We start from the raw sequence: 20,632 nt of genomic DNA on the forward strand, positions 1-20,632 counted from the left end.
GAGGCAAAAAGGCATCCTTTAAAAAGTGGAAGTTAAATCCTAATGAGGAAAATAGAAAGGAGCATAAACTCTGGCAAATGAAGTGTAAAAATATAATTAGGAAGGCCAAAAAAGAATTAAAGAACAGCTAGCCAAAGACTCGAAAAGTTATAGCAAAAAAGTTTTTAAGTACATCAGAAGCAGGAAGCCTGCTAAACAACCAGCGGGGCCACTGGTTGATTGAGATGCTAAAGGAGCACTCAAGGACGATAAGGCCATTGCGGAGAAACTAAATAAATTCTTTGCATCGGTCTTCACGGTTGAGGATGTGAGGGAGATTCCCAAACCTGAGCCATTCTTTTTAGGTGACAAATTTGAGGAACTGTCCCAGATTGAAGTGTCATTAGAGGAAGTTTGGGAACAAACTGATAAACTAAACAGTAATAAATCACCAGGACCAGATTGTATTCACCCAAGAGTTCTGAAGGAACTCAAATGTGAAATTGCAGGACTACTAACTATCGTCTGTAACCTATCATTTAAATCAGCTTCTGTACCAAATGACTGGAGGATAGCTAATGTGACGCCAGGTTTTAAAAAGGGCTCCAGAGTGGACCCTGGCAATTACAAGCCGGTAAGCCTGACTTCAGTACCAGGCAAACTGGTTGAAACTATAGTAAAAAACAAAATTGTCAGACACGTAGATGAAGATAAATTTGTTGGGGAAGAGTCAACATGGTTTTTGTAAAGGGAAATCATGCCTCACCAATCTACTAGAATTCTTTGATGGGGTCAACAAGCATGTGAACAAGGGGGATCCAGTGGATATAGTGTATTTGGATTTCAGAAAGCCTTTGACAAGGTCCCTCACCAAAGGCTCTTAAGCAAAGTAAGCAGTCATGGGATATGAGGGATGGTTCTCTCATGGATTGGTAATTGGTTAAAAGATAGGAAACAAAGGGTAGGAATAAATGGTCAGTTTTCAGAATGGAGAGAGGTAAATAGTGGTGTCCCCCAGGGGTCTGTTCTGGGCCCAGTCCTATTCAACATATTCAAGGAGTAAACAGTGAGGTGGCAAAATTTGCAGATGATACAAAACTACTCAAATTAGTTAAGCCCCAGGCAGACTGTAAAGAGCTACAAAAGGATCTCTCAAAACTGGGTGACTGGGCAACAAAATGGCAGATGTTGATAAATGCAAAGTAATGCACATTGGAAAACATAATCCCAACTATACATATACAATGATGGGGGGTCTAAATTAGCTGTTACCATACAAGAAAGAGATCTTGGAGTCATTGTGGATAGTTCTCTGAAAACTTCCACTCAATGTGCAGCAGCAGTCAAAAAAACAGAATGTTGGGAACCATTAAGAAAGGGATAGATAAATAAGACAAAAAATATCATATTGCCTCTATATAAATCCATGGTACACCCACATCTTGAATACTGTGTGCAGATGTGGTCACCCCACCTCAGAAAATATATATTGGACTTGGAAAAGGTTCAGAAAAGGGCAACAAAAATTATTAGGGGTATGGAACGGCTGCTGTATGAGGAGAGATTAATAAGACTGTGACTTTTCAACTGGGAAAAGAGACGACTAAGGGGGGATATGATAGAGGTCTATAAAATCATGACTGGTGTGGAGAAAGTAAATAAGAAAGTGTTATTTACTCCTTCTCATAACAGAAGAATTAGGGGCTACCAAATGAAATTAATAGGTAGCAGGTTTAAAACAAACAAAATAAAGTATTTTTTCACACAGCGCACAGTCAACCTGTTGAATTCTTTGCCAGAGGATGTTGTGAAGGCCAAGACTATAACAGGATTCAAACAAGAACTAGATAAATTCATGGAGGATAGGTCCATCAATGGCTATTAGCCAGGATGGGCAGGAATGATGTCCCTAGCCTCTGTTTGCCAGAAGCTGGGAATGGGCGACAGAGGATGGATCACTTGATAATTACCTGCTCTATTCATTCCCTCTGGGGCACCTGGCATTGGCCACTGTCAGAAGACACGATACTAGTCTAGATGGACCTTTGGTCTGAACAAGTATGGCTGTTCTTATGTTCTTATGATCCAGTAAAAGATACTACCTCACCCAGCTTGTCCTCCCTTTAGAAACACACAGGGTCAGTGAAATGGAAGGTAATGTCTAAAGATGAGACAGACAATCTGGAAGCAGTTACAATGTGTAACTGTGTGTGTAATGTGTCACAATGTCTAGTCAGATGGGGCTCAGTCCTCTGCTTTATATGTCAGCATATGTATTTTAAAGAATCCTTATTGAGGTTGCAGGAACAAACCATCCCGATGTGTAGAAAGAATAGTAAATATGGCAGGCGACCAGCTTGGCTAAACAGTGAAATCCTTGCTGATCTTAAACGCAAAAAAGAGGCTTATAAGAAGTGGAAGATTGGACAAATGACCAGGGAGGAGTATAAAAGTATTGCTCAGGCGTGCAGGAGTGAAATCAGGAAGGCCAAATCACACTTGGAGTTGCAGTTAGCAAGAGATGTTAAGAGTAACAAGAAGGGTTTCTTCAGGTATGTTAGCAACAAGAAGAAAATCAAGGAAAGTGTGGGCCCCTTACTGAATGAGGGAGGCAACCTAGTGACCGAGGATGTGGAAAAAGCTAATGTACTCAATGATTTTTTTGCCTCTGTCTTCACGCACAAGGTCAGCTCCCAGATTGCTGCACTGGGCAGTACAGCATGGGGAGAAGGTGACCAGCCCTCTGTGGAGAAAGAAGTGGTTCGGGACTATTTAGAAAAACTGGACGTGCACAAGTCCATGGGGCCGGATGCGCTGCATCCGAGGGTGCTAAAGGAGTTGGCGGGTGAGATTGCAGAGCCATTAGCCATTATTTTTGAAAACTCATGGCGATCGGGGGAGGTCCCAGATGACTGGAAAAAGGCTAATGTAGTGCCCATCTTTAAAAAAGGGAAGAAGGAGGATCCGGGGAACTACAGGCCAGTCAGCCTCACTTCAGTCCCTGGAAAAATTATGGAGCAGGTCCTCAAGGAATCAATTATGAAACATTTAGAGGAAAGGAAAGTGATCAGGAACAGTCAGCATGGATTCACGAAGGGGAAGTCGTGCCTGACTAACCTAATTGCCTTCTATGATGAGATAACTGGCTCTGTGGATGAGGGGAAAGCAGTGGATGTGTTATTTCTTGACTTTAGCAAAGCTTTTGATACTGTCTCCCACAGTATTCTTGCCACCAAGTTAAAGAAGTATGGGCTGGATGAATGGACTGTAAGGTGGATAGAAAGCTGGCTAGATCGTCGGGCTCAACGGGTAGTGATCAATGGCTCCATGTCTAGTTGGCAGCCGGTTTCAAGTGGAGTGCCCCAAGGGTCGGTCCTGGGGCCGGTTTTGTTTAATATCTTTATTAATGATCTGGAGGATGGTGTGGACTGCACTCTCAGCAAGTTTGCAGATGACACTAAACTAGGAGGCGTGGTAGATACACTAGAGGGTAGGGATCGGATACAGAGGGACCTAGACAAATTAGAGGATTGGGCAGAAAAAAACCTGATGAGGTTCAACAAGGACAAGTGCAGAGTCCTGCACTTAGGACGGAAGAATCCCATGCACTGCTACAGACTAGGGACCGAATGGCTAGGTAGCAGTTCTGCTGAAAAGGACCTAGGGGTCACAGTGGACGAGAAGCTGGATATGAGTCAACAGTGTGCTCTTGTTGCCAAGAAGGCTAACGGCATTTTGGGCTGTATAAGTAGGGGCATTGCCAGCAGATCGAGGAACGTGATCGTTCCCCTTTATTCGACATTGGTGAGGCCTCATCTGGAATACTGTGTCCAGTTTTGGGCCCCACAGTACAAGAAGGATGTGGAAAAATTGGAAAGAGTCCAGCGGAGGGCAACAAAAATGATTAGGGGTCTGGAGCATATGACTTATGAGGAGAGGCTGAGAGAACTGGGATTGTTTAGTCTCCAGAAGAGAAGAATGAGGGGGGATTTGATAGCAGCCTTCAACTACCTGAAGGGGGGTTCCAAAGAGGATGGAGCTCGGCTGTTCTCAGTGGTGGCAGATGACAGAACAAGGAGCAATGGTCTCAAGTTGCGGTGGGGGAAGTCCAGGTTGGATATCAGGAAAAACTATTTCACTAGGAGGGTGGTGAAACACTGGAATGCGTTACCTAGGGAGGTGGTGGAGTCTCCTTCCTTGGAGGTTTTTAAGGCCCGGCTTGACAAAGCCCTGGCTGGGATGATTTAGCTGGGAATTGGTCCTGCTTTGAGCAGGGGGTTGGACTAGATGACCTCTTGAGGTCCCTTCCAACTCTGATATTCTATGATTCTATGAAACCAACTGTGATTTTTAGGGAAGCAAATGGGTTGGACGTAAATGATGGCCACCAATGCGTATCATGAAGAGCTCATTCAAAAGTGCTGGCCATACATTCTGAATTAACTAATCTTCTGGCAAATCACAAAGAACAAGGTTTGAGGTATAACCAAATGCAGTTGCTTGGCGATGGATGGAAACCATGATGACCGATCATCGTAATTGTTATGGTGCAACACGTGCGCCTGGGTCACAACAGAGAGCGGCAGCTGCAGACTATCTTCAGTTCCCATCAAATGCATTACACTAAATGGGGGGCAGGGTGAAGTAGGAGAACTCTGTTCCTCAAACAAACCCCATTTCTCCCAATTATTTGTCATTCTTGCCATGCCAAGCAAAAGAGGTGTTGGTGTCCGAAGTGACTGTAATTTCATGGTAGTTACAGTAGACTTAACCCACCATTCGATTATTAATCTTCTTTTTAACTGTCTGTTGATCTGTCTGTGTAAGGGTGTAAAGTCTCTGAAAGGACATGAAGTGTTACTCAAGCCAGGTACTGGAGAGGCAGCTTTAATGTAAACATTCCCCCTTCCCTTGTCCCCATCAGCACCCTCAGGTCTGCTTTAGAAGGGGCTATTTGCAAGTGTAACAGGGTAGCTGGCCCCTTAAATGAAATTAGGCCCAGCACTCCTGGTCCAGTCCAGGTTTGCCTTAGTTTGCTGCAACGAGGAGGGCAAGACTGCCACTGGGAGTTACAAATGAGAGTACAGAGTCCTGAGAGAGAGAACCCAGAACCGGAGCTCAGAAGTGGGGTAGAGCTGGGCTGAGAGCCTTAGGAAAGGGATGTCCCTGAATGGGGAAGCAGTGAGAGTTCCCTAGTGAGCAGTGGAGCCCAAGCAAGTAAATGAAAGCTGAAGGCGGTCAGGAGATCACACTTCCCCAGGCCAGAAAGCAACAGCCACAGAGAGCTGAAGGCTGAGAGTGACACAGGAAGATGCCTGCTGGCTCTCTGAGAAGGCTGGGGAATGATGGAGGGGTAGGCCTACTGATGTCTCCAGGCAACTGGAACCACAGCTGGGAAGGAAAGGTATGATGAGAGACCCCAGAGTCAAACATGAGAGTTCGGCGAGGAAGGGTGAGACACAGCGGAGCTGCACTGGGCTGTTGGGACTAATGTACTGTTTGGACTGTGCTGGGGGGATTCTGATGGTAGTGGGATTTTTGGTAATAAATTAACACCATAAAAGGGCTATTAATATACTCCCACAGCTGCACTGAGTTTATCTGAGGAACCAAGATGGGGAAGTGAGGCGAGAGGCTGCTGGCAGGGCCACTCATTCATAGTAAGCATGAAAGATTAGTCAGTCATCATTGCCTGTGGATCTTTTACACACACACACACACACACACACACACACACACACACACACACACACACACACACACACACACACACACACACACACACACACCTTTTACTCTGTTACACCAGTCACTTTGGCTCAAAGACTGAGCCTAGTTTTCAAATGTAGGTGCCTAAATTAAGGCACGCAGTTCAACATTTGGGCAGACTAAGTGCCAATTTGGGCACCGCAAATTTGGTCGTGGGTGGATTCATTCAGGCCCCCACATTTGAATATTGAGCTCCCTATCAATGCTACCAGGTTACAACAGGCTACCAGTTTGTAAAACAGGCCAATGGTTTCTACCTTAACATAGGTCCTAATGGCTGGACAAATGGAAGCTCCCTTTAGAGTCCCCTAACAGCGATGTTTATGAAAACTTAGGATCCTAATTTGAGTCTGAAGTGCAATACATGTACATGATACAAATCCAGTCACCAGAGAGAGGATTCTCTTCATTAGATAAGTCCACTGTGGTGTCTGCCCTCCAGCGGGAAGAGAAGTCCAATGTTATTCAGCAACTGAAATTAGCCATCACAATTACTGTAGATTGTATCAATTTTACTGCAAGTGGTTTACTTAGATTGTAAGCGGTTTGGGGCAGAGACCATCTTTTTGTTCTGTGTTTGTACAGCGCCTAGCGTGCTGGGGTCCTGATCCAGGACTGGGGCTCATAGGTGCTACCGTAAGACAAATAAATAAGAAGAGCATAAACCAGAAGAAAGATGAAAGTTTTAGGTACTGAGTTGCTTGTTTCAATGGAGTTAAACTAGTGATGAAGTTAGCCCATTTTTTACCAAATAAATGTTTTGGTTTTATCAGACTATCCAAGTCTAAATCAGACCTCTCCTTCCCTATGCCATTTACTGAAAGCCATTGCTCAATCATCATACAAACCAAACAAGCCAGATATGACATTTAACGTAGAAAGAAAAACACAGAGAGCAGGAACCTGAGTCTTAAAGGAAATCTCTAGTGAAACCACAATTGTGCAGCTGTCTCTGTGCTGCTACTTCTGAAGCACATTTCAACACACTCATTAGCATTTTTACAGAAACAAAATATTTAGCTATTGGTAATGACATTCATCATGCTGTCAAATGTTGAGCTAGCTCATATTTTTGGCACACTGCAAATGACAAGAGTTGAGAAACCATGTAATGTTTGATTAACCCCCATGACTACTTTACCGTGGAATTTTTCTACTGCGACACTACATTAGCACTGAGGAAAGGCTACCTCCCCCACCCCTACCCAAAAAAGGGCTATTTCCTGTATTGTCTTATAAGGCTGAATTACTAAATCTCGCACAGGAGGGAAAGATTTGTGTTATGGTAGCAGTTAGACCTTCACTCATCCATAATGAGGCGGAGAGGCTGTTCAATGTGCTGCCTGGAGTAGGTTATTCTTTGGGGATGCAATGGGTCTCTCTTTCTACACAGTGTATTGTGCAGTGGGATGAACACACTCCATGAGAAACTTTGGAGAGCACTGAACAGAATGCCGCTTATTATGCATTTCCATTTCAGCTACCACTAGAATTCCTGTCATCTCATGAATTATGCATTTGTAGGGAGGGGAGAAATATAAACTAGTTTGGCCACACATTTGGGAATCTAAAGTTGCCTGAGGGCTCTATTGTTATTTATGTAGTAGCAAGAACAGCACTATAAAATATAAGCACAGCACCAATCCAACAGCTAGCCGGTGCCTGAAAGAGTTTATGCTAAAGAGGCACATTTGGGTGGGATACAGTACAGGAACAAAACAGAACAGAAACAAAATGGTCATTGTGGCTGGGATGTTTTCAGAATAGGTGGTTTTTAAGCAATCTAGTTCCATGCAACCATTGTGTGTCAGCCCCTGTCCTCCCATATGCCTTGGCCTATTGGTTCTTTCTGACTGACCTTTGGAGTCATTTTTTTCTCCTCTGTTCCCACTGTTAAGCAGCCACTGGGCAGAAGGAACAACAACCTTTAAAATTGCTCTAATCGCTGTTAAACAGCTCCTATGTGGAAGGGAAAGAAAGGGAGTGGTAGAGCTGAAACTGACACAGACACTTGCTTCTTTGCCATTCATGAGATGAACATTGTTCCCTGGTGTAAATCCTTAAACTCTGACTGTTTATTAAATTGGGGCTGCTAAGGAGAAGTTAGTTGATCAATGGCTAGGGAGTGGGTGTGATGGGACTGCTGTTTATTATACCAAATACCATCATTTCATTGCTATCTTGTCTCCCACTCCATGTCCCATTTGTTAATCTCTCTCTGTCTCTTGTCTCATCGTATGCTTAGATTATAATCTCTTTGGCATAGAATTGTCTTTTTAGAACACATATGTACATCACTGAACACAATTGGGCCTCAGTCCCTCATGAGAGTCTCAAAGAACTACCGCAGGACAAATGAATTAATAACAACACTGGTCTACAATTTTTGAGAAGTCGTCTGCTTCAGAGATAAAATGTGCTATTATGTATTTTGATGTGCTGAATTCAAATATGACAATTAAAACAACTGATTGGCTACTGTTTCTAAGATATTTAAGTTTTTACATTTTATGTCTATGTATATTGTGTAGATAGAGTTTTAATCATAAATTGTAAACCTAGGTCTTTTCATGTGTTTATGGTTGCTTTACACAATAATATTTCACCTGTCCTGTTTATGTAACACTTTAAAAATCAGCAAAAGGGTTATATAAATAAAATTCATTATGAAACAAAAGGCAAAAAACTATTATGTACATAGTTTAGTCCTATTCAGTGTCTACTCGGTGCTTCTTGGCTTCTCTCTTGTATTCATTAAATGGAGCATCTCTTGTCACTGTCCAGCAATAGTCTGCAAGCATTGATGGGCTCCATTTGCCCTCATAGCGTTTCTCCATTGTTGCAATGTCCTGGTGAAATCGCTCGCCGTGCTCGTCGCTCACTGCTCCGCAGTTCGGTGGAAAAAAAATCTAGATGAGAGTGCAAAAAATGTATCTTTAGTGACATGTTGCAACGAAGGCTTTTGTATGCCTTGAGGAGGTTTTCCACCAACAACCTGTAGTTGTCTGCCTTGTTGTTTCCGAGAAAATGTATTGCCACTAACTGGAAGGCTTTCCATGCCATCTTTTCCTTGCCACGCAGTGCATGGTCAAATGCATCATCTTGAAGAAATTCACAAATCTGAGGACCAACAAAGACACCTTCCTTTATCTTATCTTCACTTAACCTTGGAAATTTTCCACGGAGGTACTTGAAAGCTGCTTGTGTTTTGTCAATGGCCTTGACAAAGTTCTTCATCAGACCCAGCTTGATGTGTAAGGGTGGTAACAAAATCTTCCTTGATTCAACAAGTGGTGGATGCTGAACACTTTTCCTCCCAGGCTCCAATGACTGTCGGAGTGGCCAATCTTTCTTGATGTAATGGGAATCTCTTGCACGACTATCCCATTCGCAGAGAAAACAGCAATACTTTGTGTATCCAGTCTGCAGACCAAGCAAGACAGCAAAGAGCTTCAAAGAGCCACAAAGCTGCCACTGATGTTGATCATAGTTTATGCACCTCAAAAGTTGTTTCATGTTGTCATAGGTTTCCTTCATATGGACTGCATGACCAACTGGAATTGATGGCAAAACATTGCCATTATGCAGTAAAACAGCTTTAAGACTCATCTTCGATGAATCAATGAACAGTCTCCACTCATCTGGATCGTGAACGATGTTGAGGGCTGCCATCACACCATCGATGTTGTTGCAGGCTACAAGATCACCTTCCATGAAGAAGAATGGGACAAGATCCTTTTGACGGTCACGGAACATGGAAACCCTAACATCACCTGCTAGGAGATTCCACTGCTGTAGTCTGGAGCCCAACAGCTCTGCCTTACTCTTGGGTAGTTCCAAATCACTGACAAGGTCATTCAGTTCACCTTGTGTTATGAGGTGTGGTTCAGAGGAGGAGGATGGGAGAAAAAGTGGGTCCTGTGCCATTGATGGTTCAGGACCAGAAGTTTCATCCTCTTCCTCGTCTGACTCAAGTGAGAATGATTCTGGTGCATCAGGAACCGGCAGTCCTTCTCCGTGGGGTACTGGGCGTATAGCTGATGGAATGTTTGGATAATGCACAGTCCACTTTTTCTTCTTTGACACACCTTTCCCAACTGGAGACACCATGCAGAAGTAACAATTGCTGGTATGATCTGTTGGCTCTCTCCAAATCATTGGCACTGCAAAAGGCATAGATTTCCTTTTCCTGTTCAACCACTGGCAAAGATTTGTTGCACAAGTGTTGCAGCATATGTGTGGGGCCCACCTCTTGTCCTGAGCTCCAATTTTGCAGCCAAAATAAAGGTGATAGGCTTTCTTAACCATAGTGGTTATACTGTGCTTTTGTGATGCAAAAGTCACTTCACCACAAACATAGCAGAAGTTATCTGCACTGTTCACACAAGTACGAGGCATCTCTGCTCACTTTGGCTAAACAGAAATGTGTCCCTTTGCAAAATCAAACACTGACAAATAAGAGCACGACACTGTATGATTTCTAGAGCTGATATAGGGCAATTTGTTCAGCAGAGTGATGTAAGCTTCGTTATGATTGCATCATCCAGGACTTCTAGGAATAACATGATGCAATTCATATGTATGACGCAATACCAGCTTCAGATTGCATCATTCATTGTTTTGCCTAAAAAGCAAGTACTGTCCAAACCCAGTCATAGATTTATTCATAGATCCAGTCAAAGATGTATTTTAGTCATTTCTGGTTTAAATTGAGATCCCTTCCCTTTATAACTCACCTATCCTCTGCCATTCCCAAGTCAAGGGTCGTATATACTGACCCAATAGCATATCTTGAAAACTAGAGCCAATCAACAATTTTAAGCATTTTGTTCTCAGTGACCCAGAATTAGTAAAGTTTGACTACATTTATTTCAGAAGCATTTTGGCTGTAGAGCAGTGTAATCTCATGTCTCACTTCTGGTGCAAACCTAACACAAGTTGTGTGTTTGTTAGCTAGTTAGTGGGGGTTTTGCCCTGAAACCAAACACTGCATCATAAATTTAACTCTAATTATAATTGGAAAGAGTGGATGGGGGAAGAAAATTCTCTCTCCCACACCAGGAGTGGTAAAGGTAGGCCCTCACTTTACCGTTTCATTCAGCTCTGGAAGTTAGTGGGAGGAAGGGGATCTGGAAAAGTCCATTTTCATTCTCAAATGAAAGCAACTGCAGCAAAGTCAGGAGTTGAAGAGCTCTCCTTACTGCTCCCTCCAACCCCAACACCTCACCCCCATATCAAAGTAGCAACTTTTCGTCTTCTCCTCCTCTGCTCATTCAAAGCTGAGGAGGAAGAGGGAGGGGATAATATTCTTGGAACTCACCAATAAATATCTATCCCATAGGTGATCGTGGCTGCAGTCCAAGCAGGTTAGACCAGTGTAATCTCACTGTAAACTGAGTGAAAGTTCACTATGGAACTGATCCAAATGGGGCCTCATCTTCAGTAGAAAAAAAAGGTGTGTTAACACATGTTAACTAACAAGTTAAAATTCTAGTGTAGACGAGGCAAGATGTAGTTTTAACATGTCAACTGTTCAAGGATTTACTTCAACCAGCATGTGTTAAAATTACATTTACCTTGTCTACACTATTTTTTTTAAACACATTTAGTTAACATGTTTTAGCTAATGTGTTAAAATACATCTTTTTCCCTTACACAGACATGGCCATGGAGTCTTTCCATTAATTTCAATGAGGATATGAGACCTTATATGAGGACTGAAAGTTTATCAACAAGCCTGGAAATCAGAGAATCGTAGGACTGGAAAGGAGCTCGAGAGGTCATCTAGTCCAGTCCCCTGCACTCATGGCAGGACTAAGTATTATCTAGTGTGTAATGACTCAGAGTTTTCTCTCTGCTCCACTGTAAGTGGAGTTTCTCTATAGACTTGTTTCCTGTAAGTGGGTTCCACCACCCTGCATCACAACCCATAAAATGAGAGCACGCGAATGGTTGGTTGGCTGTGGTCAGTGACTCAGTGAACAAGACTGTGAGGTTATAGCAACAGTGGGCCTGTTATCACTTTTTAAATATCCTCTGGTGCTAGGGACCGCTAAAAAGCCTCTAGAACTGCTAAGTGTTTGGAAACTGAGAAGAGGAAAAATATTGAGGGAGACAGTAATCTAATAAACCCAGCTTGACTAATTTTTTGTTTAATATTACAACAGCTCAATTTGCTCTGGGGGCTAAGCCCTTGAGAACTGAGTGGCCAGTTTCAACCTGGAATGAAGCTGTGCTGCCCGATCCTGAACCCCTGAAAATGGTGCTCAATAATGTAAATGCTCCAGGACCTCCATTAAGGGCGATACCACCAGTCACTGCAAGACTGAACCTCCCTGGCCAGTGCTGCCCTCTAGCTCACAAAGGCTAAATCAGCTGCAGAGCAAGAGTAACGCTGCACACCACGCTTACTTTGTTTCCAGTGTATTGCACAGAGTAGTCCTATACTGTATTTGGGAAATGATACTGCAGTCACCTGTCAGCAGTCTGCTGGTGGGTATAAGGATGAATGCCAAAGGGAACCTTAAGGACTCCTAGCTGAATGATACAATGAGCTGGGTCTTCGTGGACTACATCAGTCTCCTTCCCCACTGATGCCATTTCAATGTAGCTTGTGTGAACATTTCATTCCACGGCAGTGCAAAATTCCTACACTGCAATTCTCACCCAAACCTCTGCCAAACAGTTAAACGTTTACAACATTTCATACATAATAAAAGCTTAAGGACAATGAATATTCTGCACAACCGGAGCAATCCCTGTAATTTGGTCTATTTCAGCCAGAGTCCACTATTTAAAAGCAATCACTGTAAACAAAAAGCAACTCAGTAATTCCTCCACACGGCCAAGAATCACCTGCACATTTGACATGTTGATACATCTGAAAGCTGCTTCTGACTTTATTCAGAGAGAGAGAGAGAGAGAGAGAGAGAGAGAGTTTGAAATGCCTCTGGGTACATTTCTGGCTCTGCTCTGACTCGCTCACTACAAAAACGAATCAGGATAATAAGCAGCACTGCAGAATCAATGGTTATCTTGGAAATACTGGTTTGATGTCGATGCCAACTAGCTGTAAGTGGAATTAGCAAATATCCATTTTCCTCCACAGGGTATGAGTTCCTCATTACACTGCACACACATTCACTATAAAGACTCTGCTATGGAAATTTCACATGGGAGCTCATATAAACTGCATAAGGAGGGTCAGATTCAATAAATACACCATCTGACTTCCATGCTGTGAAAATCCAGACACCACCATGTTGTCCCCCCCCACACCCAAAATGGAATTCTGTGGTCATGTCCCAACCTCCACGCTATGGATGGCAGGCAAAGTCTTCACTACATTCAGCCCTAAGTGTACCTCACAGAAAACTTTGCTCCCCACCTATATTATTAACCAGGAATCACACAAATATGAGACTTCCTAATGGCATTCCAAACATTTTCATCTGTCTCCAAATAACCCATCTGGCCCTTGAGCCTCTTGCCCATTTTCAGTTGGGCAGAAATCACTGAAGGTTCATAGGAAATCCCAGAATACAATGTGAGTGGATACACTCTGTAAAGCAGCAAGATGCAGCGGGGGCCTGCCTCATCTGTTGTCTGCCTGAAATGCTCCAGATCATAGCAGAGAGAGAGCTCTATTCCTCCACCAGGGCCAGCTCCAGGCACCAGCCCTCCAAGCATGTGCTTGGGGCGGCACCTGGAGGGGGGCGGAGCTCACCCTGGGAGAATGAGGAGAGCGGGGCCGCGGCCGGGCTCTCCGCCCTCCTCCCCGCGCTCTGGCCGGCCGGGAAGAGCGGGTCCCTCGCCGGGTTTGCCACCCTCTCGCGTTGCTCCGGCTGGCAGGGGAGAGCGGGTCCCTGGCCGGGCTTGCCGCCCTCCCCCCAGTGCTGCGGTGGGCTCGCCGCCCTCCTTCCAGCGCTCCGGCTGGCCGGGGAGAGCGGGGCCCCGGCCGGCTCGCCACCCTCCCCCCGGTGCTCCGGCCGACCGGGGAGAGCGGGGCCCCGGCCGGGCTTGCCGCCCTCCCTCCGGCACTCCGGCCGGTCGGGTAGAGCGGGGCCGCGGCCGGGCTCGCCACCCTCCTCCCGGCGCTCCGGCCGGCCGGGGAGAGCGGGGCCGCGGCCGGGCTCAGCGCCCTCCCCTGCCGCGCTCCCCGCCAGGGGGCAGGGGGAGGCTTTTTTGCCTGGGGCGGCAAAAAAGCCAGAGCCGGCTCTGTCCTCCACAAGTGGGCAGATGGATGAAATCTTTTGCGAAGGGATGACACTGGCAGGTCAGGGCAAACACTGGACCATCACTTTACATTTGGGATTCACAGCTGAAAACAATGGGCCCATCATAGCATCGCTTGGCACATGTATAAAACTGAACCACTCAACCAATCAAAACTTTCTCCTACGCCTTAGAAAACATGGTGACTGGCATTAACTCAAAAGAATTCCTCCCAGTCAGCACCCTGGTCCTTTCCCATCATCACTCTCCTCAGACCTGAGAAAACAGAAATTACAGCTAAATACTGCAGATGGAATTTGTTACATTTTACAGAGTGTCCTGCTCCGTGTCTCATTTGATTTCTGGGTCAGAGTTCAGCATTTGGAGCTTGAGAGTCATTTCTAATACTGAGGAGGCTGATCAGATTGACTGGAGAGGGAACATGCAGGAGTGGAGGAAAGAGTGGGTCTCACTGATCCCAGGAAGCCCCACCACAGGTACACTGAGGGCTTTAAGCTTTGAAGATCTAGCAGGGGCAGAACCAAGAGAGAGCCACTTACCATGACATCCATCCCTTGTATAAGAGGATGCTGATCCTGTCATCATTCTTTCATGGTAACCCTCCTCACTCTAAACCTCACCCTGGGAACAGCTTCTGTTGAGGCCCTCATGGGAGCACAGCTCCTGGAATGGCAGTGATGCTATGCAGTAGGGAGAAGCCCCATGCAAACACTTGGAAGCACCAGGCCTCCATACAGATGCCTTCAGCCTCCACAATTATCCCAAGATCCCCATGGATCTCAAGTCACCTACTGCTTTTCTATGCCTTTCACAAAGCCAATTTCTCTATCTACGTTCTGATAGGACACCCACCACCATAGTAATTAAGCACCAAAGCACAAACCTCATCCTTTGAAAGACCAACTAACATGAAATTTCAGTTTGAAACTCAGTTTCCTGGCCCCAATGTGGGGTTGTAATAACGGGTGTGGTATCACACTTATCTGTGCCAACCAAAGTATTGTGTAAGATCATAGTCCAGTGTATATCAGAGGCAGTTGATAGCATTCTCAGAAAAGAACAAGCTGGTTTTCGGAAAGGGCGTGGATGCACAGAGCAGATCTTCACTCTACAAAACGTAATAGAACAGTGCTTAGAATGGCAATGGCAACGCTACATAAATTTCATAGACTTTGAGAAGGCTTTTGATAGCATTCACAGGACCAGCCTATGGCGCATTCTGCGGGCATATGGAATTCCTTTCCGTATAATCAATGTCATCAAAAGCTTCTATTTCAACTATACATGCAGTGTTGATTACAGTGAGCTCAGTTTTGAAGTCAAAATAAGAGTACGTCAGCGGTGTGTCATGTCTGCAATCCTCTTCAACATTGCCATAGACTGGGTAATGCGGTTGTGACGGATTCGGTTACAGAGATCCCCTTGGGACTGCCACCTGATGTACTGAAATTACCTCTGAGCCCGTTTTCCCTGCCAGCGTGGGACTGCAGAATCCTGCCTTGTTGAGCCAGACATGTTAGCCTGCTGCAACACAGGCCCAGGGTCTGGGCCACGCCCCCAAAGCCACAGACTTTAACTAAAAACAGCTCAGCAGGTTACCTGTCTCCAGCACCCAGACACCCAGCTCCCAATGGGACCCAAACCCCCAAATAAATCCATTTTACTCTGTATAATGCTTATACAGGGTAAATTTGTAAATTGTTCGCCTGCTATATCACTGATAGAGAGATAAGCACAGCTGTTTGCGCCCCCAGATATTAATCACTTACTCTGGGTTTATTAATAATAAAATCACTTTTGTTTAAGTATAAAAAGTAGGATTTAAGTGGTTTCAAGTAATAACAGCCAGAACAAAGTAAGTCACAAAGTAAAATAAAACAAAACACACAAGTCTAAGCCTAATATATGAAGAAACTGATTACAGGTAATATCTCACCCTCAAATAAGCTTCTTTTACAGACTAGACTCCTTCCTAGTCTGGGCCCAAACCTTTCCCCTGGTACAGTCTTTGTTAGATCCAGCAGACATCTCAGGTGGTAAGCAGGGGTTTTCTCATAACTGGCAGCCCCTTTTGTCCTGCTCCACCCCCTTTTATAGCTTTGGCACAAGGCGGGAATCTTTTGTCTCTCTGGGTCTCCATCCCTCCTTCTAAATGGAAAGGTACCAGATTTAAGATGGATTTCATTATCAGGTGACATGGTCACATGTCACTGTAAGATCCCTACTTTCCATTCCCCATGGGCTGGCCCACACATACACCGGAAGGCTTTCAAGTAACTAAAGCCATTTACAACTGATTGTTTCTGGAGCACCCTTAATGGCTTCCACTTAATATGTTTACATCAGTGATACAAGTTTATATCTTATTCACCTAACTCCAGATATAGAAATAATACATGCAAATAAATAGGATGAACACACTTAGTAGATTACAAGCTTTCTAATGACATCACACAAGGGGTATTTAGCGTAAAGCATATTCATAAGCATAGTTCCATAAAACATATGGAGTGCAATGTCACAGTGACGTACAACAGAAGACATGCCAACAGGCATTAAATGGACACTCTTCTCATCCCTTGAAGACCTTGACCCTTTGCAGATGACGTCGCTCTCCTATCACATACCCAACACCATATACAAGAAAAAACAACTCAACTCATTCCGCCAGCAAATTGGACTGAAAATCAATCGCAATAAGACAGATATCATGATGTTTAATATTGCCTCACCATCACGGATAGAGGATTATGTTTTCACCAATGTAGAAATGTTCACATACTTGGGCAGCACCATTAGCCAGGATGGTGGAACAAGCCAGGACATCCAGAACAAAATCAATAAAGCCAGAAATACCTTCAGGAGCTTAAATACAGTCTGGAAATCATCAAAATACAACACCAAAACCAAACTCAAGATTTATCAACACTACTTTATAGTGCAGAATGCTGAGGAGAAAGTATGACATGTCCAAACGGTCTTCATTCCATACAACCTGCCTCAGAAAAATCCTCCGTATCTTTTGGCCCAGAACAATCTCAAACCAAGATCTATTGACACAGTGCAGCCAAGAGAATCTGAGCACCATCATTGCCAGGAGGCATTGGAGATGGATCGGTCATGTGTTTCAGATGGAAACTGATTCCATCACCAGAGTAGCAATAAGATGGACACGTGAAGGCAAGCAAAAATGAGGCTGCCCGAAAACAACATGTCAAAGAGCTGTAGAAGCGGAGCTGAAAAACCTGGGGCACAGCTGGGAACCATTGAAAGACTTGCCAGAAACAGACAGGAGTGGAGGAGCTTCATCACTGCCCTAAATGCCAGAGGCGTAATAGGAACATGAAGATGATGATGTGGAGTTTTCAATTTTTTCAATATTTAAACTTTTATGTAGGTGATTTGATAAAAAGGATGCTCTGATATCAGGTTTATCATAGCAGTGAGTAAATAGCTTAGCTTCTTCAATAAACTAAGCCCTGGGATCATTTGTTGCTTCTAAAGTAAAAAAAAAAAAAAAAAAAGTTATAAAGTTCAATAAGGTGATAAGTGGTAACACTGGATCAGTCCTGCCTACATTTACACATGATGACATAACTCCTGGATTCAACAGAGCTGCACACATTACTGAAGGCAGAACTGGATTATTTAGGGCAGAATCTGATCTTCAGTACTCCAGTGTAAATCAGAATGACCCTACTGAAATCAGTGGAGATGCCCTGAAATCAGTGTAACTGAGATCAGATTGTCTGTGTTTCAGGGGTAAGCACACAGTGCCATAGCTATAATGGGACTTGGGGTGCGGTACAGTGGAACTACTCAGCTTACAGAATGCTAGAGTAAACTGCCATATATATATATATATATATATGGTAACTTGTGAGAAAGTCTAATCCCAATTTATGCATTGGTATGTTGGGAAATACGACTGGAACAGTTCCCATCCATAATTCCTCTCCTTTGCTCTTTATTCCACGGAACAACAAGCTTTTGGGCCTGACTCTGCCTCCATTTTGTTGTGGGCAGCCAGCAACCTCCTGGCTCAAATGGGAGAAAGCTGCTTCTGGACCACAGGCATAAAGGGGGTTATCTGACACTGACCCACAATGAACTCAAGTTTGGTGAGTTGCAGACTTTTCATGGGTGAAATTTCCAGAAAGCCGACTGTGCTGACACCCAGCAACTGCACTATAACATCCTAGTGGAGCATTCATGGTGTATGCTGATTTTGCAAAATTAGTCTTAGCTTTCATGGAAAGACTGTTAGTCACATCAAGTACTGAAGTATATGTACTAATGGTGCCACCCAGAGGTACTTGAGTGTAGCACACAGGTCTGTGTGCAAAAGATATATCTGTGTGCAATTATGGAATCCAGGCATAATGTCACAGCATCAGTTTTTAATCTGTATTAGGAATTGGTCTTTAAATCAACCACAGAATAATTTTACTCTTCTTTTATTTTTCAAATTTCTTGCCTATTAATTTTCATTCAATATTTGGTTTTTGTGATAATTCCTATTGTGTTCTTATTTATTTTCCATATATATTAAAATAGTAGTTCTTAATAAATCAGTGTCTAGTCTCTATTTGTATACAAGACATATTGTTTGATTTTATTGGTGGTTGCTACATACAGCAATTGGAATAGCACCAGGGATTCAGTTCACAACGGGATGCCACTATTTTTATACCCATATAGTGGTATATGATTTTGGATAGCAGCAAACACACATTTTGATGTGAAATTTAAATAAGGACAGAGGGAAAAATTCTCTTCTCTTCGGAACAATTGATCATTCTCCTGCAGCTAGAATTTGTGTGGATCATAGTTCATAGAAGCAAGTATCTTTCTGACAGAAAAAACAACATCCCACTCTTAGGGTACGTCTTCACTACCCGCCGTATCGGCGGGTAGCAATCGATTTATCCGGGATCGATATATCGCGTCTCGTTAAGACTCAATATATCGATCCCCGAACACGCTCACCGTCGACTCCGGAACTCCACCAGAGCGAGCGGCGGTAGCGCAGTTGATGGGGGAGCCGCGGCCGTCGATCCCGCGCCGTCTGGACCCAGGTAATTCGATCCAAGATACTTCAACTTCAGCTACGCTATTCGCGTAGCTGAAGTTGCGTATCTTGGATCGATCCCACCCCACCCCCCCCCCCCCCAGTATAGACCAGCCCTTATTTTCAGCTGTCCAAAAAGCTGTATTCCAGGGTCCCCTGTGGGGTGCTGAGCACCCTTGAAGTTCTCAACACTTTTCAATCCTAATATATTTCTCTTTTCAGGAAACAAACCCCTAAACGGATTGTGTGACATTAAGATGTAGATTTTCAAAGAGGGGCATGCTGATCTCCATCAATATCAATGAGAGACGAGCTGTTAAGAACAAGTCCCTTTGAAAAACTCCCCTATGGAAATTAATGGGATCAATAACCCTAATAATAAAAAACAAAAAAAATGTTTAATACAGAGATTTATTGAAATGGCTAGATAATTGATTTTGAGATTTTATTTACTAACGTTTAAAAATGTGAGTATAAAAATACACTGTACCTTCTTCTAGCTACAGATACCTTAAAATTACTCATTTCTCACAAACTGTCATAAGAATTGGAAGAACACGTACTATTTTAGCTTCAAAGGTCTGTGTCTGTGTCTTTGCTAATCCAAACCAAGTGGAGACTGAGGGACATGCTCCCTTGAAAACTAACTTCATAGGGGTCCTAGCTCATTTGTCCATCCTGCTTACTTATCTCTGGAAGAAAGAACATTCTCAAGATCCCTCCACTAACAATCACCCATTTTACTGCATCAGCATTTCCAAGTCGAGTGTACTTTTGGATATGTAACAGACTCCTTGGATCATCCAGAGAGGGAAAGGTAGCCTAGCCCAGATACACAGGTGGACCTTGAAGAAGAAGATACAGTCAGGGTCCATAAAATTGAGTTTGATCCATTTGTAAAAGCCCGCCCTCATCGACCAGTGGGCAAATAGGGTGCTCAATGAGAGAATATCCACCATATCCCAAATGTCTCAGTAATGCGTGTGGTATAAATGCCTAGAGATATGGATACACATATGGAGGTGCCCTGTGATTGCAGAGGGCATGCATCCAACAGATAGCACCTTAGATGGGGTAGACTTGAAATATCCAGAAACTTGCCAAAAAAATACAAAAGAGCTAATATTACGTCGGATTTTGTGATCTTGGCCTCAGTGAAAGTTGAGGGCTCTCAGCATCTTGCACAAGGAACTCAGCAGCTAGTAGGATTGGCCTCTTAAATTTTGCACTCTGATTACTCGTTGTGGTGGAATTCAGCCAAGCAGATAGGGGGGTCCTTGTCTTTAGTAACAATGGTGCAATTTGAGAATGTCAAAAACAAGTATAGAGTAATTCCCACAGCCCATCAAACATTTTCACTTACAGCAATAAAACATAAGGCAGACTTTATCAAAGAAATGAGGGCTATTGTGTGTATCGCAGATGACTCATTTGTTCACACACAAACAAGTTTTATCAGTAATCTGTGTGCTAGAAAGGAATTTTTTTTTTTAAATAATCAATTACTGTGGGTCTGATCTCCAGGTCCCAGCTTCCACTTGTGCACACACAATTTTGTCCAAAGGGTTTTTTGCTTGT

At 43.8% G+C, this 20,632-nt stretch overlaps 1 protein-coding gene across 3 annotated transcripts in view; it reads right to left on the bottom strand.

Annotated features, from left to right (window-relative positions):
* LHPP (phospholysine phosphohistidine inorganic pyrophosphate phosphatase) overlaps positions 1 to 20,632 on the bottom strand; it is a 173,589-nt gene that overhangs the window by 99,302 nt on the left and 53,655 nt on the right. The window contains exon 7 of one of the 3 annotated variants that reach the window (XM_042855358.2): positions 19,452 to 19,899. The exons of the other annotated variants lie outside the window; for them this stretch is intronic. Within the exon in view, the coding sequence (XP_042711292.2) occupies positions 19,854 to 19,899 (46 nt within the window). The 3' untranslated portion in view covers positions 19,452 to 19,853. Of the gene's footprint in view, positions 1 to 19,451; positions 19,900 to 20,632 lie in introns of those variants that run through there. 3 annotated transcript variants of the gene reach the window in all.

The sequence above is a fragment of the Chrysemys picta genome, chromosome 7 (assembly GCF_011386835.1).
Source record: "Chrysemys picta bellii isolate R12L10 chromosome 7, ASM1138683v2, whole genome shotgun sequence".
Classification (NCBI taxonomy): domain Eukaryota; kingdom Metazoa; phylum Chordata; order Testudines; family Emydidae; genus Chrysemys; species Chrysemys picta.